Here is a 22,987-nt window from a genome sequence, read left to right on the forward strand (position 1 = left end):
TCCTTTAACTCCAGTGAGAACTGAGTATGATAAAAGCTGGAATCACGTCTGTCTTGTTCACTGCTTCATCTTCTGTGCCTAGGCACATAGGATATGGTCACTACACATTAACTGAATGAATGAATAGATGGGAGAAGTTAAAAAAAATTCCTTCCAGAAATAAGTTTTGCCTTGAGTCAAGCTGCAATTAAAATAATGTGATCTTGGCCCTCTAAATCAATTATACAACATGGGAGATCAATATCTTTGTAAATATCCAAGTAAACCTGGACACTGGTAGTCTTAATTAATGTGGTACCTCGTATACTAATTTATGTACTGCTTTTCTCAGCTATAGACAGTCCTTGTCAGATGTTTATAATCATTCATATCAGCAAAAACAGTGGTGATGGCACATGAGCTGCCCTCCATATGTCAGCACTTTGGGAGACTTACATAAGGCATCTAGGGTACAACGGTTAACCAACAGAATTCAGACCTAAAGTATCGCTTAGTTACTTTAATTTGCATTTATTCTTGAAAATGAACAATTTTTCATATGTTAATCGGCCATTTGTACTTCTCTTGTGAATTTCAGGAATTCTTAATATATAACATATATGTTCTAACATATAACCCTAATCAAGAATGTCTATATGACTAAGAGATTCTGATTCAGTAGGTCTGAGCTGGGTCCCAGGAATTTTCCCTAGATGGTTGTGCACAGAGGTTTGAGAACCACTGATCTAGTTCAACGTCCTGCTCAAGACAAGAGCAACCTGCACCTGCATCTTTGACAGATGATTAGTTTTTAAACTTCTTAAACACTTCAGTACGTTCAAAGGTTCTGTTAGAAAAGTCCTTAAGCTGTTCTACCTGCTAGATATAGTTCGGCCCTTTGCATCTACAAAGAGTAACTCCACTTCTACTTTATACAGCAACCCTTTAAATATCTGGGACACATCACGAATTGTCTTAATTCACTCTTCACAAAGCTAAATAGCTGTTATTATTTTATTTTTCTTATGACTTTGGTTTCAAGAGATTCTACCATCATCATCACCATTTTTTGGCAGTTCTCTAATTTTCCAGTGTCCTACTATGGTTTTTCCAATAGTCATGTATGGATGTGAGAGTTGGACTATAAAGAAAGCTGAGTGCCAAAGAACTGATGTTTTTGAACTGTGGTGTTGGAGAAGACTCTTCAGAGTCCCTTGGACTGCAAGGAGATCCAACCAGTCCATCCTAAAGGAAATCAGTCCTGAGTGTTCATTGGAAGGACTGATGCTGAAGCTGAAAGTTCAATACTTTGGCCACCGGATGCCAAGAACTGACTCATTTGTGAAGACCCTGATGCTGGGAAAGATTGAAGGTAGAAGGAGAAGGGGACGACAGAGGATGACATGGTTAGATGGAATCACTGACTCAATGGACATGAGTTTGAGTAAACTCCAGGAGTTGGCAATGGACAGGGAGGCCTGGCATGCTGCAGTTCATGGTGTCGCAAAGAGTCAGACATGACTGAACAACTGAACTGAACTGAACTGACTTAATATTTGAGAGGCAGTATAGTCTAGGAGCACAGATTTTGAATTTTAGATACACATGAATTCCAGCCCTCCTGTTACTAGTGGCTTGATTGTGGTCAAATCACTTAACCATAGCTTTCTCTTTACTAAAATGAGGATAGTAACAGTAATATAAATTCATATGAGCTAATATTTAATATAGTGTCTGGCATATACTGAGTCCTCAATAAATTTTAGCTATGATTATTAATATTATAGCTTCTAGATGGGATTTCATTTCAGGTCAGATAGTGAGTGATTACTAGGGAAGGAGATACTACACTCTTCTTAGGTGAATAGGAACACAAGTAAAACACATGCAGTCAGGGCAAACACATCAAAAGTTTTGTCTGCACAAAAGACAGAAAACCATCTAAGAATCTATTAACAGAAGACAGGTTAGATAAACAAAATAAGATGGATTCATATAATAGCATACTATGCAGATTTTTTAAAAATCTTCAGAATATTTTGTTAAGTGAAAAAATAAAAACACATAGTGGTTTATATTTTATATGTGTGTGTGTGTGTATATATATATATAGGCTTGTGCATGAATAAAATAGAAATTTATATAAGAAACTGAGAAACAGTAGTTGCTTCTAGAGAGAAGAATTGAGACATGGAGGTAAGGAATGAGAGAGAGGCATTTTGATTTTTTTTTTTACCATGTATGTAGATTATTATTTTAAAAAAGGGAAAAGAATGCCAACAGTCCAAGTAGAAATTGCAATTCTTCAGCTGTCAGTACCATTTGCAGTGAGTACAGGAACTGATATAGGCCCCAGAATAAATGTTAGATTTTGAACATTCTGGTTCTGAGCAGGAAAGATATCTCATGCTATGTGTAGCAAATAAGGAGAGCTCTCAAAGCAGTTTAAGAGTAGCATGTAACAGGGACCAGTGACATCTCCATAATGTCATTAGAAGAAAGGCTGAGGAGTGGCAACATGGTTGGAATGCAGGCCTGGGTGGGATACTAGGACAAGTAGTCTCAAAGCAGCCTTTCCACAGGAAGCATTTTTTCTTGACTATATTTTTATTTGGGAAGTCAGATGGAAATTATGGGGGTATAAAGCTCCCCTCTCTGCCCTCACCTTGGCATCATTCTTAATGGTGAACATGTTTTAAGTGAATGTATTTGACAAATGACTTCTTCTTACTCAGGCCACCTGTGAGCTCTTTGGATTGAACAGAGAAAGGAATTGAAGCTCTGGTTGAGCAGGCCCATAAAACAAAGTTTTATTGGGGAGAATCCTATACTCAATTAAAACCTGTCAGAAGATTTTGAACAAAGAAGGGGCTTTAGAAATCCCTGAAAGGGTAATGTGGTGGGTATTTCAATGTTTCCCATAGTCTAAAACCTCAAAGAAAACCCATGCATCTGTGGGCACCTTATCTTTGACAAAGGAGGCAAGAATATACAATGGAGAAAAGACAGCCTATTCAATAAGTAGTGCTGGGAAAAACTGGACAGCTACATGCAAAAGAATGAAATTAGAACACTTCCTAACACCAGATACAAAACTAAACTCAAAATGGATTAAAGACCGAAATGTAAGGCTAGAAACTATAAAACATCAAATACTCAAACAGGCAGTGTTATTTACAGATAACAATGGTGGTATGTGTGTACATGTGTGTACATATACTGTTCTCAGAATTTTAAAAAGTTAATAATGTGCAAATATGTGACATAAAATATTTAAAGTTCTACCTCTAGGTAAGACACTAGTGAAATCCTATTTTCTTTCACTTTCCTCTGAAGACACAAGGGGAAAAAAGACAACTTCCTGCTTCAAGAACAGGAAGTTCATTTTGTACTTTACCCACAAATTTTTTGAAATCACAGCTAAAGACATTTTCCTTCACATTGCATAAGACCCTTTTCCCCACTACTAGTAGGCAGAAACAGACTCCAGTGGTAACTGGCACTTTTAAAGATTTGACAAAACTCGGTTGGAATGGAAGACTTTAAGATATCCTTTCATTTGATACATTATACTGGTTAATTTATGTTAAGTCAATACCAACATTCACAAAAAACAAAGTGATACATAATAGAGCAGACCACACTAAATATGAGTATGTTATCATAATGTGCAAAAACAATGCAAACCACAGCACATAACAACATCCTAAAGCTAAGGCATTTAAATCTACTTTAGGCGAGAATTACATGAAAAAAACTGGCAAAATTTGCAAGTAAAACAAATCTTTGTAATTAAAAAAATACAATTGGATATAGCTGGTAGGCTTATTCCTTTTTTTTTTTAAGGACAAATGGGAATACTATAAGAAAAGAATAAAATCCATCTCCAAGTCAGCTTTCCAAAGTAATCACAAAATAAATCACATGATGACTTTATTTCAATTTGAATGTAAAAACAAAGGAACAAATTATTATGAAACAATATGATATTACGTTGAGCCATCTAGTACCAAGTAAGTAACTTCAGTCAGTCAGTTTAGTCACTCAGTCGCGTCTGACTCTTTGTAACCCCATGAACTGCAGCACGGCAGGCCTCCTTGTCCATCACCAACTCACAGAGTTTACTCAAACTCATGTCCATCGAGTCGGTGATGCCATCCAACCATCTCATCCTCTGTCGTCCTCTTCTCCTCCCACCTTCAATCTTTCCCAGCATCAGGGTCTTCACAAATGAGTCAGTTCTTGGCATCAGGTGGCCAAAGTATTGGAATTTCAGCTTCAGCATCAATCCTTCCAATGAACACTCAGGACTGATTTCCTTTAGGATGGACTGGTTGGAACTCCTTGCAGTCCAAGGGACTCTCAAGAGTCTTCTCCAACACCACAGTTCAAAAGCATCTATTCTTCGGCACTTAATTTTCTTTATAATCCAACTCTCACATCCATACATGACTACTGGAAAAACCATAGCCTTGACCAGACGGACCTTTGTTGGCAAAGTAATGTCTCTGCTTTATAATAAGCTGTCTAAGTTGCTCATAACTTTCCTTCCAAGGAGCAAGCGTCTAATAATTTCATGGCTGCAGTCATCATCTGCAGTGATTTTGGAGCCCCAAAACCTAAAGTCAGCCACTGTTTCCACTGTTTCCCCATCTATTTGCCATGAAGTGATGGGACCAGATGCCACAATCTTAGTTTTCTGAATGTTGAGTTTTAAGTCAACTTTATCACTCTCCTCTTTCACTTTCATCAAGACTCTTTAGTTCTTCTTCATTTTCTGCCGTAACTGTGGTGTCATCTGTATATCTGAGGTTATTGATATTTCTCCTGGCAATCTTGCTTCCAGCTTGTGCTTCATCCAGTCCAGCATTTCTCTGTTGGACTCGGCATGTAAGTTAAATAAGCAGGGTAGCAATATACAGCCTTGATGTACTCCTTTTCCTATTTGGAACTGGTCTGTTGTTCCATGTCCAGTTCTAACTGTTGCTTCCTGACCTGCATACAGATTTCTCAGGAGGCAGGTCAGGTGGTCTGGTATTCCCATCTCTTTAAGAATTTTCCAGTTTATTGTGATCCACACAGTCAAAGGCTTTGGCATAGTCAATAAAGAAGAAATAGATGTTTTTATGGAACTCTCTTGCTTTTTTGATGATCCAAGGGATGTTTGCAATTTGATCTCTGATTCCTCTGCTTTTTCTAAATCCAGCTTAAACATCTGGAAGTTCACGGTTCATGTACTATTGAAGCCTGGCTTGGAGAATTTTGAGCATTACTTTGCTAGCATGTGAGATGAGTGCAACAGTGCGGTCATTTGAGCATTCTTTGGCATTGCCTTTCTTTAGGGTTGGAATGAAAACTGACCTTTTCCAGTCCTGTGGACACTGCCGAGTTTTCCAAGTTTGCTGGCATATTGAGTGAAGCACTTTCACAGCATCACCTTTCAGGATTTGAAATAGCTCAACTGGAATTCCATCACCTCCACTAGCTTCGTTCTTAGTGATGCTTCCTAAGGCCCACTTGACTTCTCATTCCAGGATGTCTGGTTCTAGGTGAGTGATCACACCATTGTGATTATCTGGGTCATGAAGATCTCTTTTTGTACAGTTCTTCTGTGTATTCTTGCCACCTCTTCTTAATATCTTCTGCTTCTGTTAGGTCCATACCATTTCTGTCCTTTATTCAGCCCATCTTTACATGAAATGTTCCCTTGGTATCTCTAATTTTCTTGAAGAGATCTCTAGTCTTTCCACTCTATTGTTTTCCTCCATTTCTTTGCACTGATTGCTGAGGAAGGCTTTCTCATCTCTCCTTGCTATTCTTTGGAACTCTGCATTCAAATGGGTATATCTTTCCTGTTCTCCTTTGCCTTTTACTTCTTTTCTTTTCATAGCTATTTGTAAGGCCTCCTTAGACAACCATTTTGCCTTTGTAAGTAAGTTAGGTTATTCTAAATTCAATACAATTTGCCATCTATTTTTGTAACCCATAGGGTTTAATAAGACTTGAATATACCCTATATCCTCATATATGTTAAAGGTGTAGCAAATAGTGGCTCTAGCTGTGGCTTTACATGTAGACACTGTGTAGTATATATAAGATTTATAGTCATGCATATTTTTTCAGTAAGAAGATAAACTTCATATTATGTATTTTATATTTGACATATTTAATATGTCTTATTATTAATCAATGATAACAAATTTAGGGAGATATATTTAAGGATATATGGGTATTTAAAAGTATGCACAGGGTTATAAACATGTTTTTTTTAAATTCTAATCAGTTCATGTTACAAATCATGAAGGAGTTATGTCGTTCTTTAGACATGATTTGAAAATCCAATGTTTTTCTTCAATAGTTGACTCAACAGTATTTTTAAAACCTAAGGGCTTTCCTGATGGTTCTGCAGTAAAGAATCTGCCTGCCAATGCAGAAGACGTGGGTTCAATCTCTGGGTGGGGAAGATCCCCTGGAGAAGGAAATGGCAACTCACTCCAGTATTTTTGCCTGGGAGATCCCACAGACAGGAGCCTGGCAACTTAGTGACTAAACAACAATAATCATTTGAAACAGAAACAATACATTATTTGTAAAAAATAAATTACTCAATGCTCATGTTATGTTTCTTCCAGAAAACTTCATTTTCAATGTAAAATCTTATAGAAACTAGCTAATGTGATACTGGTGATGATACAAACATCCTTACCTTGTGCTGGTATCTAGTGTCAAATGCATGTTTTATCAAAAGATTCTTTATGACAGAGATAGCTGTATATCTGATCTCATAATTGTCTTGAAGAGCAATGGAGGTTTCCCTCAGAAGCAGACCAACCAAGAAGTGATGCTTGCAATACTCATCTGATAAACTGTATTCAAGATTTGAATCTGCAGTACAATGAAATTTAAAACTCATTTATAAAAATATTCAAAAATCACTTTAACATTAAAAGCATTATATTACTTAGTAATATGTGATCATGCTAGCAAGAGCTATATTTTTATTATAAACAAATATGAACAATTCTTTTATCATATAGAATAAGCATGCAAAATTTTACAAGATACAAGCACTCATCATTGGGGCCAGATGATAGCCTTAATGACAATTTCAGTTGGTAAAGTAGTTCCTAGAATTCTTTTTTTTTCCTAGATGCTTTTCAAATCTTAGGATAAAACCTAGAATGAAAGAATACTAGATTTGGCAATGTTTTAACACGTTTCTTCGTATCTGAAGAGATTTAGTTACACCTAAAAAATGGAGTAATTCTAAACAACACTTGATTCACTCATCTGTTTATATTTGTGAAGCGGAAAGAGAAACTAGACAATTGCATCGTTTTAACAGTATAAACTATCAAATGTTTTACTAAATGTTACATATTGGCCCCAATACAATGGGGTACAAGAATGGTAAGAAAAACATCCTCATCTCACTCAAATTCATTATACAAACACAAATCTTTTATTTCATAAAATTACCATTTCCAGCTATTTTCTTCACTTCCTGTTAGATCCTCCATCCACTTTAAATCCCAGCTGCTAATATCCTGGTTGGGACTTGCCTTATAACTACTCAGAAGGAATTGTGACCAAGTACAATCATTTCTACAGGAAACGTCTGCTATCTTTATTTCCTTTCCCCTGCCCTTTAATTTTAGTGAGGCCACAAAGTTGAAGGATATGTTTTCTGTCTCTTTAAAACTTCATAGGATGCTATATATTCAACTAGGATTTAATAAATGCTAAATCAGATTTAATCCTAAATCCTCACCCCTTCCTTTCCCTGAATTCCTCAAGCTATCAATAAATGATGGGGGAAGTATCTGAGCTATACATGCTCAGACTCTATTATAATAAGGGAATGGTTGAATAGGAGTGGTCGGGTTTTTAACTATTTTCCTCCATTTTCACTGGCAGCCATTCAATCACTAAAACCACTGCTCAGCAGTGGCCTCTACTCCCCAAAAGACCAAGACAGCTGATGTTCTTTCGGCCACTGGTCATAGTCTTTTGTGAATCACAATCACTTTCTATGCACAAGGGTCAGTACAGACTAACTCAGGTTGTCTTATCTGGGTCGACTGTACAATGGCAGTAAGGTTTTTTTCACTTGAGGGATTTGAATAAAACCAATAAGGTAGTTTCATCCACACCTTAAAAACTGTGGCCAAGAAGTCATTAAACAGGGTCAGAGAGAAGGGAGGTGAGCTTGGGAGAGATGACATACACTTAAAAAAAAAGATACCCATCAGTCCCCAAGCTGGTGTGGGCCAAAACATGTTTTCTGAGGATGGTGTTTTAAAGTTGATGCTTCTAGCAATCAGTATTGAAGCTTATTTTTTTTCCTTTTTTCAAAAAAATAATTTTATTGGAGCATAGGTGGCTTTACAACATTGTGTTAGTTTCTGCTGTACACCAAAGTGAATCAGCTATAGGTATACATAGAGCCCCTGTTTTGTATTTCCTTCCCATTTAGGTTGCCACAGAGCACTGAGCAGTGTTCCCTGAGCTATGTAGTAGGTTCTCATTAGTTATCTATTTTATACATAGTATCAATAGTGTGCATGTATACACTGGAATATTACTCAAGCTGGTTTTCAGAGTTATCAAATACACTGCCTCCTAGGTTTTCTGGATGCATTAAACAAAGCCTCATCTTGGCTAGGGAGGATTTGAAAAGCAAACAAGGCCCCCATCCATCTTAGCCATTCATGAAATCAATTGTTTTTAAAAACAGCAAACTACTTTAGAGTGAACCGAGTTAAACCTACCTACTGAAGTCAAACGGTCCACCGCAAATGAAAAAAAATCTAATTAATATATGAAAAGAAAAGGGACAAATAAAAAACATAGTAACATAAGAATAGTGCTACACAACAAAGCATTCAATAAAACTAGCAATGGAGATAATTGAAGGCATTTCATAAATTTAATACATACATATAACTATTTTATTCTGCTTTTATAATTCTCTTTTGAGGTTCCATTCAGTAGAAATGCATTTATATGTCTTTTTCAAAATTCAGTCTCATCTAAGGATGCAAACAGTACTACAGAGAGCAATTTTATTAGTATCTGATGTCTGTGTTTAAGCAGCAAACTATGTAACACACCGAATCTCTTCACTCTATGAATACAACCACTGACACTATGAAGGAAATGCAGAGTACCATTAACGAACTGTTAATGTTCTTCAGATAGCAACAATTCTGAAATTACCTCCAGAATCACTGGTTTAACTAGAAAATATTATACTATACTAGCACTAGCAAAAAAAAAATGAAAACACAATTCCAAAAGATGGAAAACACAAATACATACCTTGAACTCGCTGAAGTTTAGGTTTGGCAAAAGCCATTGGCAAATTCAGAGGAATGTAATGTTCATGATTGCAAATTGTTTGCAGAAATTCAAACTTGTATTCAGCCAGAACCTAAGCACAAAGAAATTATACATAAACTCCTATATAGTAGGCATTTACTCTTTCAATAATTTAAAATATTAAATTTTAATGGGCTTCCCAGGTGGCACTAGTGGTAAAGAACCTGCCTGCCAATGCAGGAGACACAAGAGACACGGGTTCGATCCCTGGATTGGGAAGATCCCCTGGAGGAGGAAATGGTAACCCACTCCAGTATTCTTGTCTGGAGAATCCCATGGACAGAGGAGCCTGGTGGGCTATAGTTCATAGGATGGCAAAGAGATGGACATGACTGAGCAACTGAGCACACACATTCTAAAATAATTAAATACAGAGAATTAATTTTCAAAACAGAAGTGTTTAGTATTTTAGGTATACCTTGAAATGTGACCTGTGCAGTAGAGAGTCAACATTGCAGGCTCATTGCACTGCTCTCCTTAAAAAGGCCTGCTTGTAAGGTTGGTCATTGGCAGGCAGTTGGGAAATTGGATTTTTTTTAAATCATATAAGTTTCAGATACACAACATCATAATTTGACATCTGTATACAGTACAACGTGGTCACCACCACAAGCCTAGTCACTATCCATTATCACCGAATAGTTCACACCTCCTTCACCATTGTGCCCACCCCCCCCCCCAAACTCTTCCCTTCTAGTAACCACTAATCTGTTCTCGGTATCTATGAGTTTGTTTTTTATTTTTTCATTCACTTCTTTTTTTAGACTCCACATATGAGTGAAATCATATGGTATTTGTCTGAGTTATTTCACTTAGCATAATACCTTTAAGGTCTGTCCACATTGTAAAATGGCAGGATTCCATTCTTTTTACATCTGAGTAGTATTCTGTTATACATATATCCACTGATGGACATTTAGGCTACTTCCATATTTTGGCTACTATAAATAATGCTACAGTAAAATAAACATAGGGGTGCATATAATTTTGAATTAGTGTTTTCATGTTCTTTGAATAGATACCCAGAAGTGGGAAAGTTGGGTCATACGGTAGTTCTATTCTTAATTTTTCAGGAATCTCCATACTGTTTTCCATTGTGGCTGCGCCAATTAACAGTCGCACAGTGTACAAGGGTTCCAATTTTTCCACATCCTCTCCAACATTTCTTTCTTCTTTTCAATAATAGCTATTCTAACAGTTTGTGAGGTGCTATCTCATTGTGAGATAGCATTTTGATTTGCATTTCCCTAATGATCAGTGATGTTGAACATCTTTCCAAGTGCTGTTGGCCATCTTTATGTCTTCTTTAGAAAAATGTCTATTCAGATCTTCTTCCCATTTTTAAATCAGGTGATTTTTGTTGTTGAGTTGTATTACTCCATGATGGATATATGATTTGCAAATATCTTCTCCTATTCAGTAGGTTGCCCTTTCCTTTTGATGATTTCCATCACTGTGTGGAAGTTTTTTGGTTTGATGTAGTCCCATTTGCTTATTTTTGCTTTTATTTCCCTTGCCTTTGGAGTCAGATCCACAAAAGCACCTCTAAGATGGATGTCAGTGAGGCTATTACCTACATTTTCTTGTAGAGATTTTATGATTTCAGGTCTTACATTCAAGTCTTTCCTGCATTTTGAGTTAATTTTTCTTTATGATGTAATATAATGGTGTAGTTTCATTCTTTTGCATGTGGCTGTCCAGTTTTTCCAACGTCATTTATTGAAGAGATTTTTCCTCCATTGTATGTTCTTTGCTCCTTTGTTGTATATGTGTGGGTATGGCTTTCCTGGTGGCTCAGATGGTAAAAAATCTGCCTGCAATGCAGGAGACCTGGGTTCAATCCCTGGGGTTGGAAAGATCCTCTGGAGAAGGGCATGGCAACCCACTCTAGTATCCTTGCCTGGGGAATGCCCATGGACAGAGGAGCCTGGGGGGCTGCAATCCATGGGGTTGCAAAGAGTTAGACAAGAGTGAGCGACTTAGCACATGCATATGTGTAGGTCTATCTCTGGGTTCTCAGTTTTGTTCTGTTGATCTGTATATCCGTTTTTATGCCAATACCATGCTGTCTTGATTAATATATCTTTAGTATAGCTTGAAATCAGTGAGCATGAAACCTCTAGTTTTGTTCTTCCTATTTTTGGCCATTCAGCATCTTTTGTGGTTTCATACCAATTTTAGAATTATTTGTTCTATTAATAGTTCTGTGAAATATGCTACTAGAATTTTGATAGGGAATACACTGAATCTGTAAACCTCTTTGGGCAGTACGAGCATTTTAACAATATTAATTCATCCAATCCAAGAATACGGAATATTTCCATTTATTTGTGACTTCTTCAGTTTCTTTCATAAATGTCTTGTAGTTTCAGTGTACAGGTCTTTCACCTCCTTGGTTAACTTTATTCCCAGGTATTTTACTGTTTTGGATACAATTGTAAATGGAATTGTTTTCTTAATTTTGTTGGTAGTTTGTTATTAGTATATAGAAACATCACAGATTTCTGTATGCTGATTTTGTATCATACAACATTACTGAATCATTTATTAGTTTGAACAGAGTTTTGGTGTAATCTTTAGGGTTTTCAATATATATTTTATCATGTCATCTGCAACTAGTGACAGTTTTACTTCCTCCTTTCCAATTTGAATGCCCTCTCATTCTTTTTCTTGACTAATTTCAGTGGCTAGCACTTCCAATACTGTGTTGAATAAAAGTGGTGAGAGTGGGCATGCTTGTCTTACTCCTGATCTTAGAGGAAAAAAGCTGTTTTTCACTGTTGAATATGATGCTAGCTGTGGGTTTATCATATATGGACTTTATTACGTTGAGATATGTTCCCTCTAGACCCATTGTTGAGAGAGTTTCTTATCATAAATGGATGTCAAATTTTGTCAAAAGTGTTTTAAGCATCTACATTTCTTTGTACTTCTGAAGGAGTTTGAAAATACAACTAAAGGTATATATATAGCATATTCCAGGAACACACACATTACATCTATTAAGATGATCGTATTATTTTCACCCTTCATTTTATTAATGTGATGAATCAGGTTGATTTGTGGATGATGAACCATCATTATACCCCTGAAATAAATCCAACTTCACCGTGTTATGTCATACTTTTAATGTATTATTGCATTCAATTTGCTAATATTTTGTTGAGGATTTTTCCATGTTCATTAAGGATATTGGCATATGATTTTCTTTTTTGTGGTGTGGGAAATTTTATCTTGATACAAACATTCCCTACAAGGTAAGGTTGTACCTTCTGTGCCAGCCTGTTCAGCACCCAACAAACAATGTGATTTATGGTGAACATCTGCTTCCCTGTCTTTCCTTTCCAAGACTCTAGAATTATGACCAGCCTCCAATACATAACAAAATTCCAACAAAAATCCTAAGTTCTGAGTCTCAAACAAGCTTCCCTAAAGAGAAATATTGCACACAATGTGGCTCAATTTTCACTGCTGGAGAGAGGATGTGCTCTGTATGCCCCTTAACAGGAGGGAGGGTGCTCAGGAAGCCTGCACAGAGATTGCCAAGGACTCCACTTAATGTCTTTCCCCCTATTGATCCAGCTGAGCATCCTTACTGTGTCACTGTAATGAATCTTAGCCATGACTATGACTATGTGGGACCCTCAAAACCCTATCCATTTCTCTGCTTTGAGGTTCAACTACACTCAAAGTACCTATAAGAAAACAGCAGCTCCAAATCCTCCAGAGGAGAATACATGTGACCCTTGGTCTCACACTCTAATGTTTGACACCCACTATAGTTATGACCTTGTAACTTACCTTAGGATCTTTGGGGCTGAATCCAGATATATAGTCATTTATCAAATTGAAAACAAATCCTCTATCCATTAGGGTCAGACAGCGCTATAGGAACCAAATCAAAATGAACAGTTAGTTACCTAATTCTAAGTCTGTCAAGTTTTCAAAATTCAACACATTTAAAATTTTTTTCACATTAAGGGGATGACATTCCCACTTTTACAGAAACAGAAAACAGAAAGATCAGATTTACATGATCTTAAAGAGATAAAGAGAAAATGACTTATCATTGGAATAGGGACTCAACTGTGTTATTTTCAAAATAAGATGTATATATATAACATCTTATTTTGAAAATAAGATATATATTTTCTTATATATATGATAAATATTTTAAATATATATACATATACACATATATACATATTCAAATACATACATGCATATATATATATATATATGTACTCCATTTAGCTATACTGCCTCATTTTGGTTCATTCTCAAAGCTCAAAGTGAACTATAGGGTGGTCAGTCAGCTATTGAAAAGGGGGCTTGCCTATGTGAACATTTCAGGCCAAAAGGGAAGTTTTTCTTTAGGTTCTGTGAAGTCTTGGCTTACAAAACATTCTTCTTGTGTGATAGCCATACTAGTTATTCATATTTTCCTGCCATCACTCTCCGAGTTAAGGCTTTCATTACCTTGCAACTGCAGAACTGCAGTTATCCTCCTAACTTGTCTTCCTGCCACTAATCTTTCCATCCAACTGCTTCCAGATTAATCTGTAAGTCTTAGCCCTAATCATGTCACCTTTCTTCCCAAAAGTTTTCAATAGTTCCCTGTTGGCTCTAACATAATTTCAAACTCCTCAGCTTGGCATTCAGGGAAACCACAGTCTTCCCAACCTTCTTTTTCCCATTTTATCTATTTATTATCCCCTCAAGATGCACTGTGCATTCCCATTTCTGAGTTACTGCTCATACCAGGTCTAGCTAGCAATTCTATCACTACTTCTACAGAATCCTGCCCATTCTTCAGTGATGAAGCCCATCTTCGATGAAGCCCATCTTCAATGAAGCCCATCTTCATTAATCTACAGGGCCCTTGAAACACTTTATAGTAGCTTATATTTTACTTATTATTTTGCTGTTCTCACCTAAAAAGGATAATACATTGTTTACGTTCCCCATGGTACCCAGAACACTCCTGGGAAATAGAAGGAACTCAATATTTGATTAACCAGCTGTTTGCATCTTGTCACCTCTCCTTTCAACTTTCCCTGCCTCATCATCTCTCACCTGGATTAATGAGATAGGCTTCTATTTACCACTCATTCAAGATCATTTTGACGATCTACTGGGTTTGAGACAATATATTTACATTCTAGAGAAATACAAAGGCAAATAAATAACCCATGGTCTTTAGTCTTGTCCAATGGTAAAGACAAATAAATAATGAAAATACAGCACAATAAAAAGTTCCAGAAGTGTGTACAGTGAAGGAGTCTTTTGGGCCTAGAAAAGAGAACTACAGTCTCAAAGGCCCCTTGCTGAATCATCTAACTTTGGAGAAAACAAAGCATAACTTTAGTTCCATCCTGATGCTCCAGGCCAGTTGCATCTATCTGGGACTTATCACCCCCTGTCCGGAAACCTTCCACCCCCTACACCCGCCCAGAAGACTTATCACCCCCTGCCCAACTACAAGTGTCATCTCAACAAAAGAATACTCAAAATATCCCACTTGATTGACGTTTCCCTTATCGCTTCCATAAACCTCCCTATAAGTATGAAGCCTCCCTGATCCCTTTCGGCGCTCAGGCTGGTCGTTAGGCTGACTGTCGCCCCTCCTTGCCTGAATAAAGGTAACCTACTTCTGTTGAGGTCGTCTTTCCTTTTCTGCCTCGCCAGAACTGTACCTTACAGACAGGACGGGTAAACAACAGCAGAGGTGATCAGCCCTATGCGGGAAGGTTAGGGAAGAGCTGAGCCTAAAAGATGAATGGACTCTGCCAGGCAGACAAGGGGGATGGACTAGTCTTCAAACTGGTTGCCTTGACTCTGGCTTTTTCCTCACTTCTTTCAAAGGCTTTGGTAGATAGCTCCATGGTATTCAGCTCAAAATCTAGATTCCTCAGCCTGACATTCATGGCCTTTCATCATTTGGCATCAGATGGCCTTTCCACCTCTGCCTCCAGACAACCTAAATTCTGCACAATGACTTTCTTGCTCATCCCAAAACAATTATTGAACACACATATCTCATCTCTGCTCATGAATCCTCTACCTACAACACTCTCATCCCTGTCTTGGGGAACTGTTCTTCTAGTCTCTGTTCATACTACCTGGTCATAATCCCCCCTTTCTTGTTTTCCTATTGTATTTTGTTGTTTGTATTTTCAGTATAATAGTCATCACAATTTATCATGTATATGTATTGGAATATAATTACAGAGACAGCCTCTCTCATCTCTGGACCCTCACATAGAAGACAGACAAATGCTTGTTGACTTATAATGAAGTCAATACTGCTATTAAATCAACTATGTTCTACTCCCTAACATAGCAAATTTCAAGTTTTAACTCCATGAAAGAAACAGATCTTATATTTCAGATAGTCTCACCTTTATTTTAAAAAGATATGTGGTTGATTTTTAATACACAAAAGGGCTCATGTAATAGTAGTAAAACTTTATTTTAGTTCTGGCAAAGAGAGGTATTACATCAGAAAATCACACTCTGGAGATCTGAAACCTAGTGTGCATTTTTAATAAAAAACAAGGGTATGTTAGATATTAAAATCGCTTGGCTAGATTATTGACTGCGAGGTTCTTAAAATAAGGTTGAGACAAGATGAAAGGCTCTGAGAAGATGGGGAGTAGAAAGAAGTAAGAACTAAGTGCATTACAAATCTAGGCCCCTTCCCTGCAATAAATCAAACATCGCTATTACCCACTTTCTAGAACCATTGCATTCCAGCATTGCCCCTTACATACTGAGAATGACAAAACAGCACAGTGAGAATGTACTATCATACGTAAGTGTAACAGCTTCTGGTATGTCTCAAAATAATCTTACTGGCCTAAATTAACAATTTTCATTTACATGTATTAGCAACAAGTAGATGGTGATTATATTAGCAACGTGTAGAATTTGCTTTTAGTTCAAGAGTTACAAACTCAAAGGCCATCAGGGTCAGAGAAATGATTTTAAATGTATAGAGTGTCAGGGGTTCTATTAAGGAGTGGTGCAGACCATGGCAACCTAGAAGGTAAATGCCCCACCTAAAGGCATTCAAATGAATATATTTGAAAAACAGCATGCAAAAGCAGCAAGATGTTCCTTCTGGCTAAGCCTCCTGTGTGGGACCTCTGATTTAATTAATTAGCCATTGGAGGTGGGGAATCAAACATGGCTATTTAACTAAACTGATGGATTAATTCAATCAATAGTTCCTCCAGCAGCCCAGCCAAGGCTCTAGAAAGTGGGTAATTTTTTTCCTTTGGCTTTAAAGACCATACTGGTGAAGAATAATTCCTTACCATGATCTGGATGCCTTTAACTCACCTTCAAGAAGCTAGCCAAACTATAATTGACATTTCTGGACTCATCTGGAATCTCTGCATAGCGAATAGTCACGTGGGGAATTATTGCAAGAAGCAGTGAATGTAAGACATGATGATATGCCTCAGAAAACCTCTGGCCTCTTGGAAGCTTCAATTAAATTGGCATAGAAAAAAAAAAAAGAGTTGTGAAAGGTCTAAATCAGTGTTTTATTTTCAGACACATACTGTATGTAAATGTGTTTTTAACTGGAGTATACTTTTTCTCCCAAATTAAAAAAGACATGGCTAGTTAAATATATACTTTAGATCATTATAGCACCTATCTAGACCTGTAATATTATAACTGACTGAAATCATGAACAAGAGTCGGTCATTCTGACCCAATTTTGGATTTGTGCTCCTGAGATAGACACATCGTTTTTCATTCCATCTTTTTCCTGACACACAAAGTATACATGTATCCATGTATTTTAATTTCAGTAAACCTGTTCTGTGGAAATATTGATAAAAATGTAAATATGAAGTGATTATTTTTTACTTCACAAGGTCTTAGCTTTCAATGCCTATAGCTAAAATTTCTTTGTACTTCTGAAGGAGTTTGAAAATACAACTATAGGTATATATACAGCATATTCCAGGAACACACGCATTACATAAAGAGATTTTGGCTTTTGTCTTTTTTTACATAACATATTTTTAACTTTGTACATGCCTTCAATCTTTCTAAAAGAATAGTTCTTTCTGATTTGGTACGTGTTCTCCTTCCTAATGAATATTTTTGACATTGACATTTTAAAACCACAAGACAAAGGGAAAGTTTCAAAGATAATGTACTTAATATGGCAAATACCTCACAGGGAAGAATCTATGTGGTGAGCCTCTGAAGTTGAGACTTTGAAAACATATGAACACCTTTGTTTTTTTTTTTTTAAAAGAAAAACTGAAAAAAGCTACAGACTGAGAGTCCTTAAAATATAAAAGAGGATTTGCACGTCATGGCTACCCATGAATAAGATTAGCCTTCTTTGTCTATGTTAAATATTATTCTTGAGCCTACTTACCTTAATTTTATTCTCTTCCAGCAAGTATGTGGCCATAGACTTTGCAATAATTTCAAAGAAAAACCATGAGTACTAAAATAAACAAATAAATACAAATCAATCTTTAATTGTTACCCAAATTCCTGAAGCTTATAAAAGGCTGACAAATCACTATGGATTTTGTCTCTGAACTTTAATAACATTTTAAAGTGATCGCTACGGACTATCCAAGTCCCTAGAATATCTTCAAATTGTGTTGGCAAAAAGATAATAGTATGCCTCAGAGCCAGCTGGTGATGTACAAAGGATATTTGGTGGAAAGGGGTATTTTATCACTGACACTACTTTGATTTGCCTACATGTGTGATAAGAACAAACCAACTTTTAGTTTACTTTATTGCTGTTTTTAAATTTTCTATGGACAATGAATCATATTAGAGCCTGCACCCAGTGAGGGACCCAACCCTGCCCTTCGTACAACACTGGGGCCAGCCCAAGTAGCAGAGGTGTTTGTGTAAGGAGAATTTGAAGGGTACAGGGAAGTCTCAAGCAGATACCTAGTGGTTCAAATGGTAAAGAATCTGCCTGCAATGCAGGAGACTCAGGTTTGATCCCTGGGTTGGGAAGATCCCCTGGGGAAGGAAATCGCAACCCACTGCAGTATTCTGGTCTGGAGAATCCCATGGACAGAGCAGCCTGGAGGGCTACAGTCCATGGGGTTGCAGAGAGTTGGACACGACTGAGTGACTAACACCATTACTAATAGGAATAGTAAAAATTATGACAATAAGAACCACCATTTGAGTGAGTGCCTACTATGTGCCAGAAACAACATGTGAGATGTTTTACCTGTATTTCAGAAAAGAGGAAGTGGATGCTCAGAACTGCTAACTGATGAATACAGCATTCTCACCCAGATCTATACCCTCCAAAATTCTAGTATGCATTTGACTGAGAGCAAGGGGTAGGTGGGGAAGGTGAAGGGAATGAAGGATTTCTGTGGAAAACTTGGGGGGAAAGGATGCATAGGCAAAGTGCTGGTCGAAGAGGGAGTCACTTGAGAAAATGATGACAGACTAGACCTGGAATGGGAGAGTATCAAGCAAGCATGTCTCTGTGTCCTTACCTTTAGCAATTTGTTTATTGCTAAAAAGTCTGCAGACTGTTTCAATATCGCTATCATTGTAGTCGCAAGAGTTTCATGTATCAGCTGGGCCTGAGGAGCACTGGGTTTTTCAGGTCGGAAGCTATACTACAATCAAAGAGAATGAACCATAAGACCAAATTCTCTCATAAGACAATATGCTCAGAAAGAAAGCTTACTCCACAAACCTTAATGAAGGATCTTAAATAATTATCCAAGCCTTCTTCATGGCACTTTGATACGATATGTAAGAGAACCCTGAAACAACATTCACAAAAGTCAGCACGTCAGACCACAATGAAACACTATAGTTTGATTGTTAGATAAAACCATCATATCTAACCCTTAAAAATACCTAATACTGTCTAAATAATGAAAGTGTAAAATGGCATCTTAGTTTGGATCCAACAAAGATTTCAGCATGTAACATGTTCAGGGCTTTGTAAAATACATTTCTTGGTTCCAAAGAAGGCTGTTTTATTTTGGCAACCAAGATATTTCTTTTCATCTCCTTTCTAAATCACATTTGAAGTATGTTCATAGCTACCATATAGTAAAAAGCCTTCAGTAAGGTAAATATTGAAATCCCCTCTAGTAAAAATCAAAGGAAAAGAATAGGAAAGCATGTCAACAGATGGGGGGAAGGGAAGGGAGAGACAGAGCACGTATAATGAGATGAACTAAAATGGGAAGCAAATCTAAGTTTCATAGAAAATTTTAAAGTTATGAAGCCAGCAGTGGTTCTGCAAGTTTAGCATGCATCAGAAACACCTGGAGGGCAGAGTGCTCACCCCTCTCCTAGAGTTTCTGATTTTTTAGGTCTGGGGTGAAGTTCCATGATTAGCATTTTTAATAAGCTTCCAAGTGTATTGATGCTGCTGGTCTGGGAATCACATTTTTTGAGAACCACTGGACTACAATAATGCTTCTTAAATTAGCAACCAGACTATCCCCAATAGCAGAGAAGAGCAAACAGTATGCGGGTGTGTGGAGCCTGAACCCTGAGGCTCCAGAGACACTGTGGCAACAGCAGAAGCAGCAAAGCCAGAAACACCCAGCAGTGGGCTTATAATTTTTTTAAAACCCCTGTTTTATTTTCAAAAATTAAGTGCATTTTGCATCCTACTCTACAATATATCCTTGTTTGTTTTCCTATAAAAAGAACACTCTTATTCTTTCGAGTAAAAACTAATGGCCTAGGGCCACTCTGCCCAATGTGAGAGCTGCTAGTCACAAGTCGTGATGTAAGCAAATTAAAATTAACTACTATGAAAAATTCCGATCCTCAGTTACACCAGCCACATTTCAAGAGTTCAACAACTAAATGTGACTAATGGCTACTATATTGGGCAGTACAGGTATAGAACATTTCCATGACTGAAGAAAGTTCTATCAGACAATACTGGTCAAGGGCGTGATTCTCAAATTCCATTGCATTAGGGCATCACTGTGGAAACTTAAAAAAAAAAAAACCAATGCTGAGTTCCACCCTCAGAGATTCAGGTTTAACTGGTATAATGTATGGTCTTGGAACAGATATTTTAGAAAGCTTCCCAGGTTGCTCTAACATGCAGCAGTTTTAGAGCCTCTGGTTGAGGAAAACACAGTAAACTTATCCTGTGGTTTCTGGTACCATCTATTCCTAGGGATGCAAGTCCCTCAGTCCAAGAAGAAACTAGAGGTAAGTTATATTAGGTTTCTGCCTTTGGGGTTCTCATTTGGAAGACAAATGAAGAAATTTGCAAAAGGAAACAAAAGTTGATTCTTCACATTGTAACACCGAAACTCACATGGTGCAGTTGAAAGGAACGTCATCTTCATGGGTCATGTTTGTGAGAACTTGGAAGAGTTGCATAAGAATTACAGGTAGAAACTGTATCATGACTTGGATCTCCATGGCATGCAAACACTAAAATAAGTCATTATTAGTTATGAAAATCAAAGTATGATAAAACTTGCAAAGGTGAAACAACCAAAAATTAAGTAATGATAAATACATTCACTAGAATATAAATTCACTTTAAACACATGCTTCCAAGGATAGGGGACTTTGTCAATTACTTTATACACATCTCTATTTTGGCACTCAGATTTTGTTAGTTCCTTTAATATTAAATACTCTATTGAAGATAACAAGTATAACTGGGATCAACAGGTTTTAGAAAAAAGGTGACTGACTCTTGATAAATCAACAACTGGGCTGGGGAGCAGGCATGTTTGGAGGTACTGGAGACTGGCCTACCAGGCCCCAGCATTCGTATGTTTTACAAGGGGAAGTGGGCCATCACTGTGCAGTGAGAACGGGACTCAATAAAGTCCCGTTTCTACGTATGGATGGCTTTACACTGGTTCCATCCACAAACTGAGGCAGTTCTACATTCTAACATCCTCACAATACATTTCTTCAAAGTGGCAACTAACACTCTACCTCTACTGATTGGCACATTAACATCAGAAAGAAGAAATATACTCGTGTATACAGAGAAATAATACAAGCAGCAAAATATTGGGTCGGCCAAAGAGCTCGTTTGGGTTTTTCTATACAGCTTATGGAGGAACCCGAACGATCTCTTGGCCAACCCAATAAGTAAAATGTCTTTCTTCTTCCTTCCCTCCTTCCTTCATTCACCCATTCATTCACTCATTCAGTCAACTGGCCAACCAAAAACCACCTCACTGAGCACCTTCTACACCAGTTCAATATTTAGTGCCCTGGGAAAGACAGAGATGGTCAGACAAGTCTGTATCCTAAGGAACACAATATTCATCTTTCAGAGTGCCCCATGTTTCCATCCTTATGCTCACCCTCCCTTTCCAGGCCTCTCTCATCTCAACAGTGACCTCTTAGATTTCCAGGCAACTTCTCTTCAATCAGATGACTAATGCAAGAAACTGAGCTTAGGGAACCTCTAGTCTTTCCTTCAGGTTTTTCCAAATGTTTTGCCCTCTCTTCTACCCTTATAGCCCTTTTTTCAGGGCTATAACTTATAACCAAAATAGTCCAGTAATTTTCCATTAATAGTAGGGCTATGTACAGTTTCTCCTCAACCTCAGTATATTTAACTCTCATTTCCAAAACTCAATCCTCCTCAAGTAGTGGTTACATCAGGCCACTTTCTGCCACCATCAAAAAAATTTTTGATTCCTCTCCATTAGCTAGGGCAGTGGTTCTCAATCAGAGACCCCTTTACTACCCCATCCCTCCAGGCCATCTAGCAATGTCCAGAGACATTTTCAGTTGTCACGACTGAGGAGGTGCTACCGATATCTAGTGGATAGGCCAGAAGTGCTTCTAAGCAACCTCCAAAGCATAGGACAGTCCTTTACCACAAAGACCCATCCTGCCTCAAATGCCAATAGTGCCAAGTTGAAGAAAACCTGACCCAGGTTATTAAGTCTAAGTTACTTAAAACCCAACTTACATTTTTAGCCTTAACATTCACCATTCTTCATGAGGCCAAACTGGTGTCTTGACTGCTCTGCTCCTTGAAATTGTCAAATGCATGCCTACCTTTGTGCCTTTGTTCATATTTTTTTAGCAAAGTCCTAACCACCCTTCCCAGTCAAGTTCACCCCCAACTTCGGTGAAGCCATTCATGCACTCATTCAATAAAGGTATTACTGAATAAAGGTATACCAAGTGGGCTTCCCTTGCGGCTCAGCGGGTAAAGAATCTGCCTGCAATGCAGGAGACCTGGGTTGGGACGATTCCACTGGAGAAGGAAACTGCTACCCACTCCAGTATTCTGGTCTGGAGAATTCCATGGACTATACAGTCCACGGAGTTGCAAAGAGTTGGACATGAATGAACTTCCGATTGCCAAGCACATCAAATGGACGTGGTTCCTATCATCAAGCAGTTCACAGACGATGGAAGGAAAACACATGGAACCGAATCACTGTGACACAAACAGTAAACACACAGAAGAAGAAGCAACTGTGTCTGCAAGTGAGGAGGGAATGTCACACACTTCAGAGGACAGAGGTTCTAAGGTTCAAGGTTAAGTAGGATCACATCAGGTAGAAAAAAGAGAGATGGGCATTCCTTGTAGAAGTGGTCTCCCTGTACCAGTACTGTTTCTCTACACAGAATTTATTCT

At 37.6% G+C, this 22,987-nt stretch overlaps 1 protein-coding gene across 3 annotated transcripts in view; it reads right to left on the reverse strand.

The window, feature by feature from the left end:
• DOCK11 (dedicator of cytokinesis 11) overlaps positions 1-22,987 on the reverse strand; it is a 203,717-nt gene that overhangs the window by 68,719 nt on the left and 112,011 nt on the right. For 2 of the 3 annotated variants that reach the window (XM_065915009.1, XM_065915012.1), the window contains 9 exons: positions 20,678-20,796; positions 19,076-19,145; positions 18,870-18,995; positions 17,765-17,836; positions 16,705-16,851; positions 13,162-13,245; positions 9,301-9,412; positions 8,751-8,789; positions 6,686-6,864 (listed from right to left, as the gene is read on the reverse strand). In XM_065915009.1, coding sequence (XP_065771081.1) covers positions 6,686-6,864; positions 8,751-8,789; positions 9,301-9,412; positions 13,162-13,245; positions 16,705-16,851; positions 17,765-17,836; positions 18,870-18,995; positions 19,076-19,145; positions 20,678-20,796 — 948 coding nt within the window. The remainder of the gene's footprint in view (positions 1-6,685; positions 6,865-8,750; positions 8,790-9,300; positions 9,413-13,161; positions 13,246-16,704; positions 16,852-17,764; positions 17,837-18,869; positions 18,996-19,075; positions 19,146-20,677; positions 20,797-22,987) is intronic. The other variant, XM_065915011.1, reaches the window with a different exon arrangement.

Source organism: Muntiacus reevesi, chromosome X (assembly GCF_963930625.1).
Source record: "Muntiacus reevesi chromosome X, mMunRee1.1, whole genome shotgun sequence".
Lineage (NCBI taxonomy): Eukaryota > Metazoa > Chordata > Mammalia > Artiodactyla > Cervidae > Muntiacus > Muntiacus reevesi.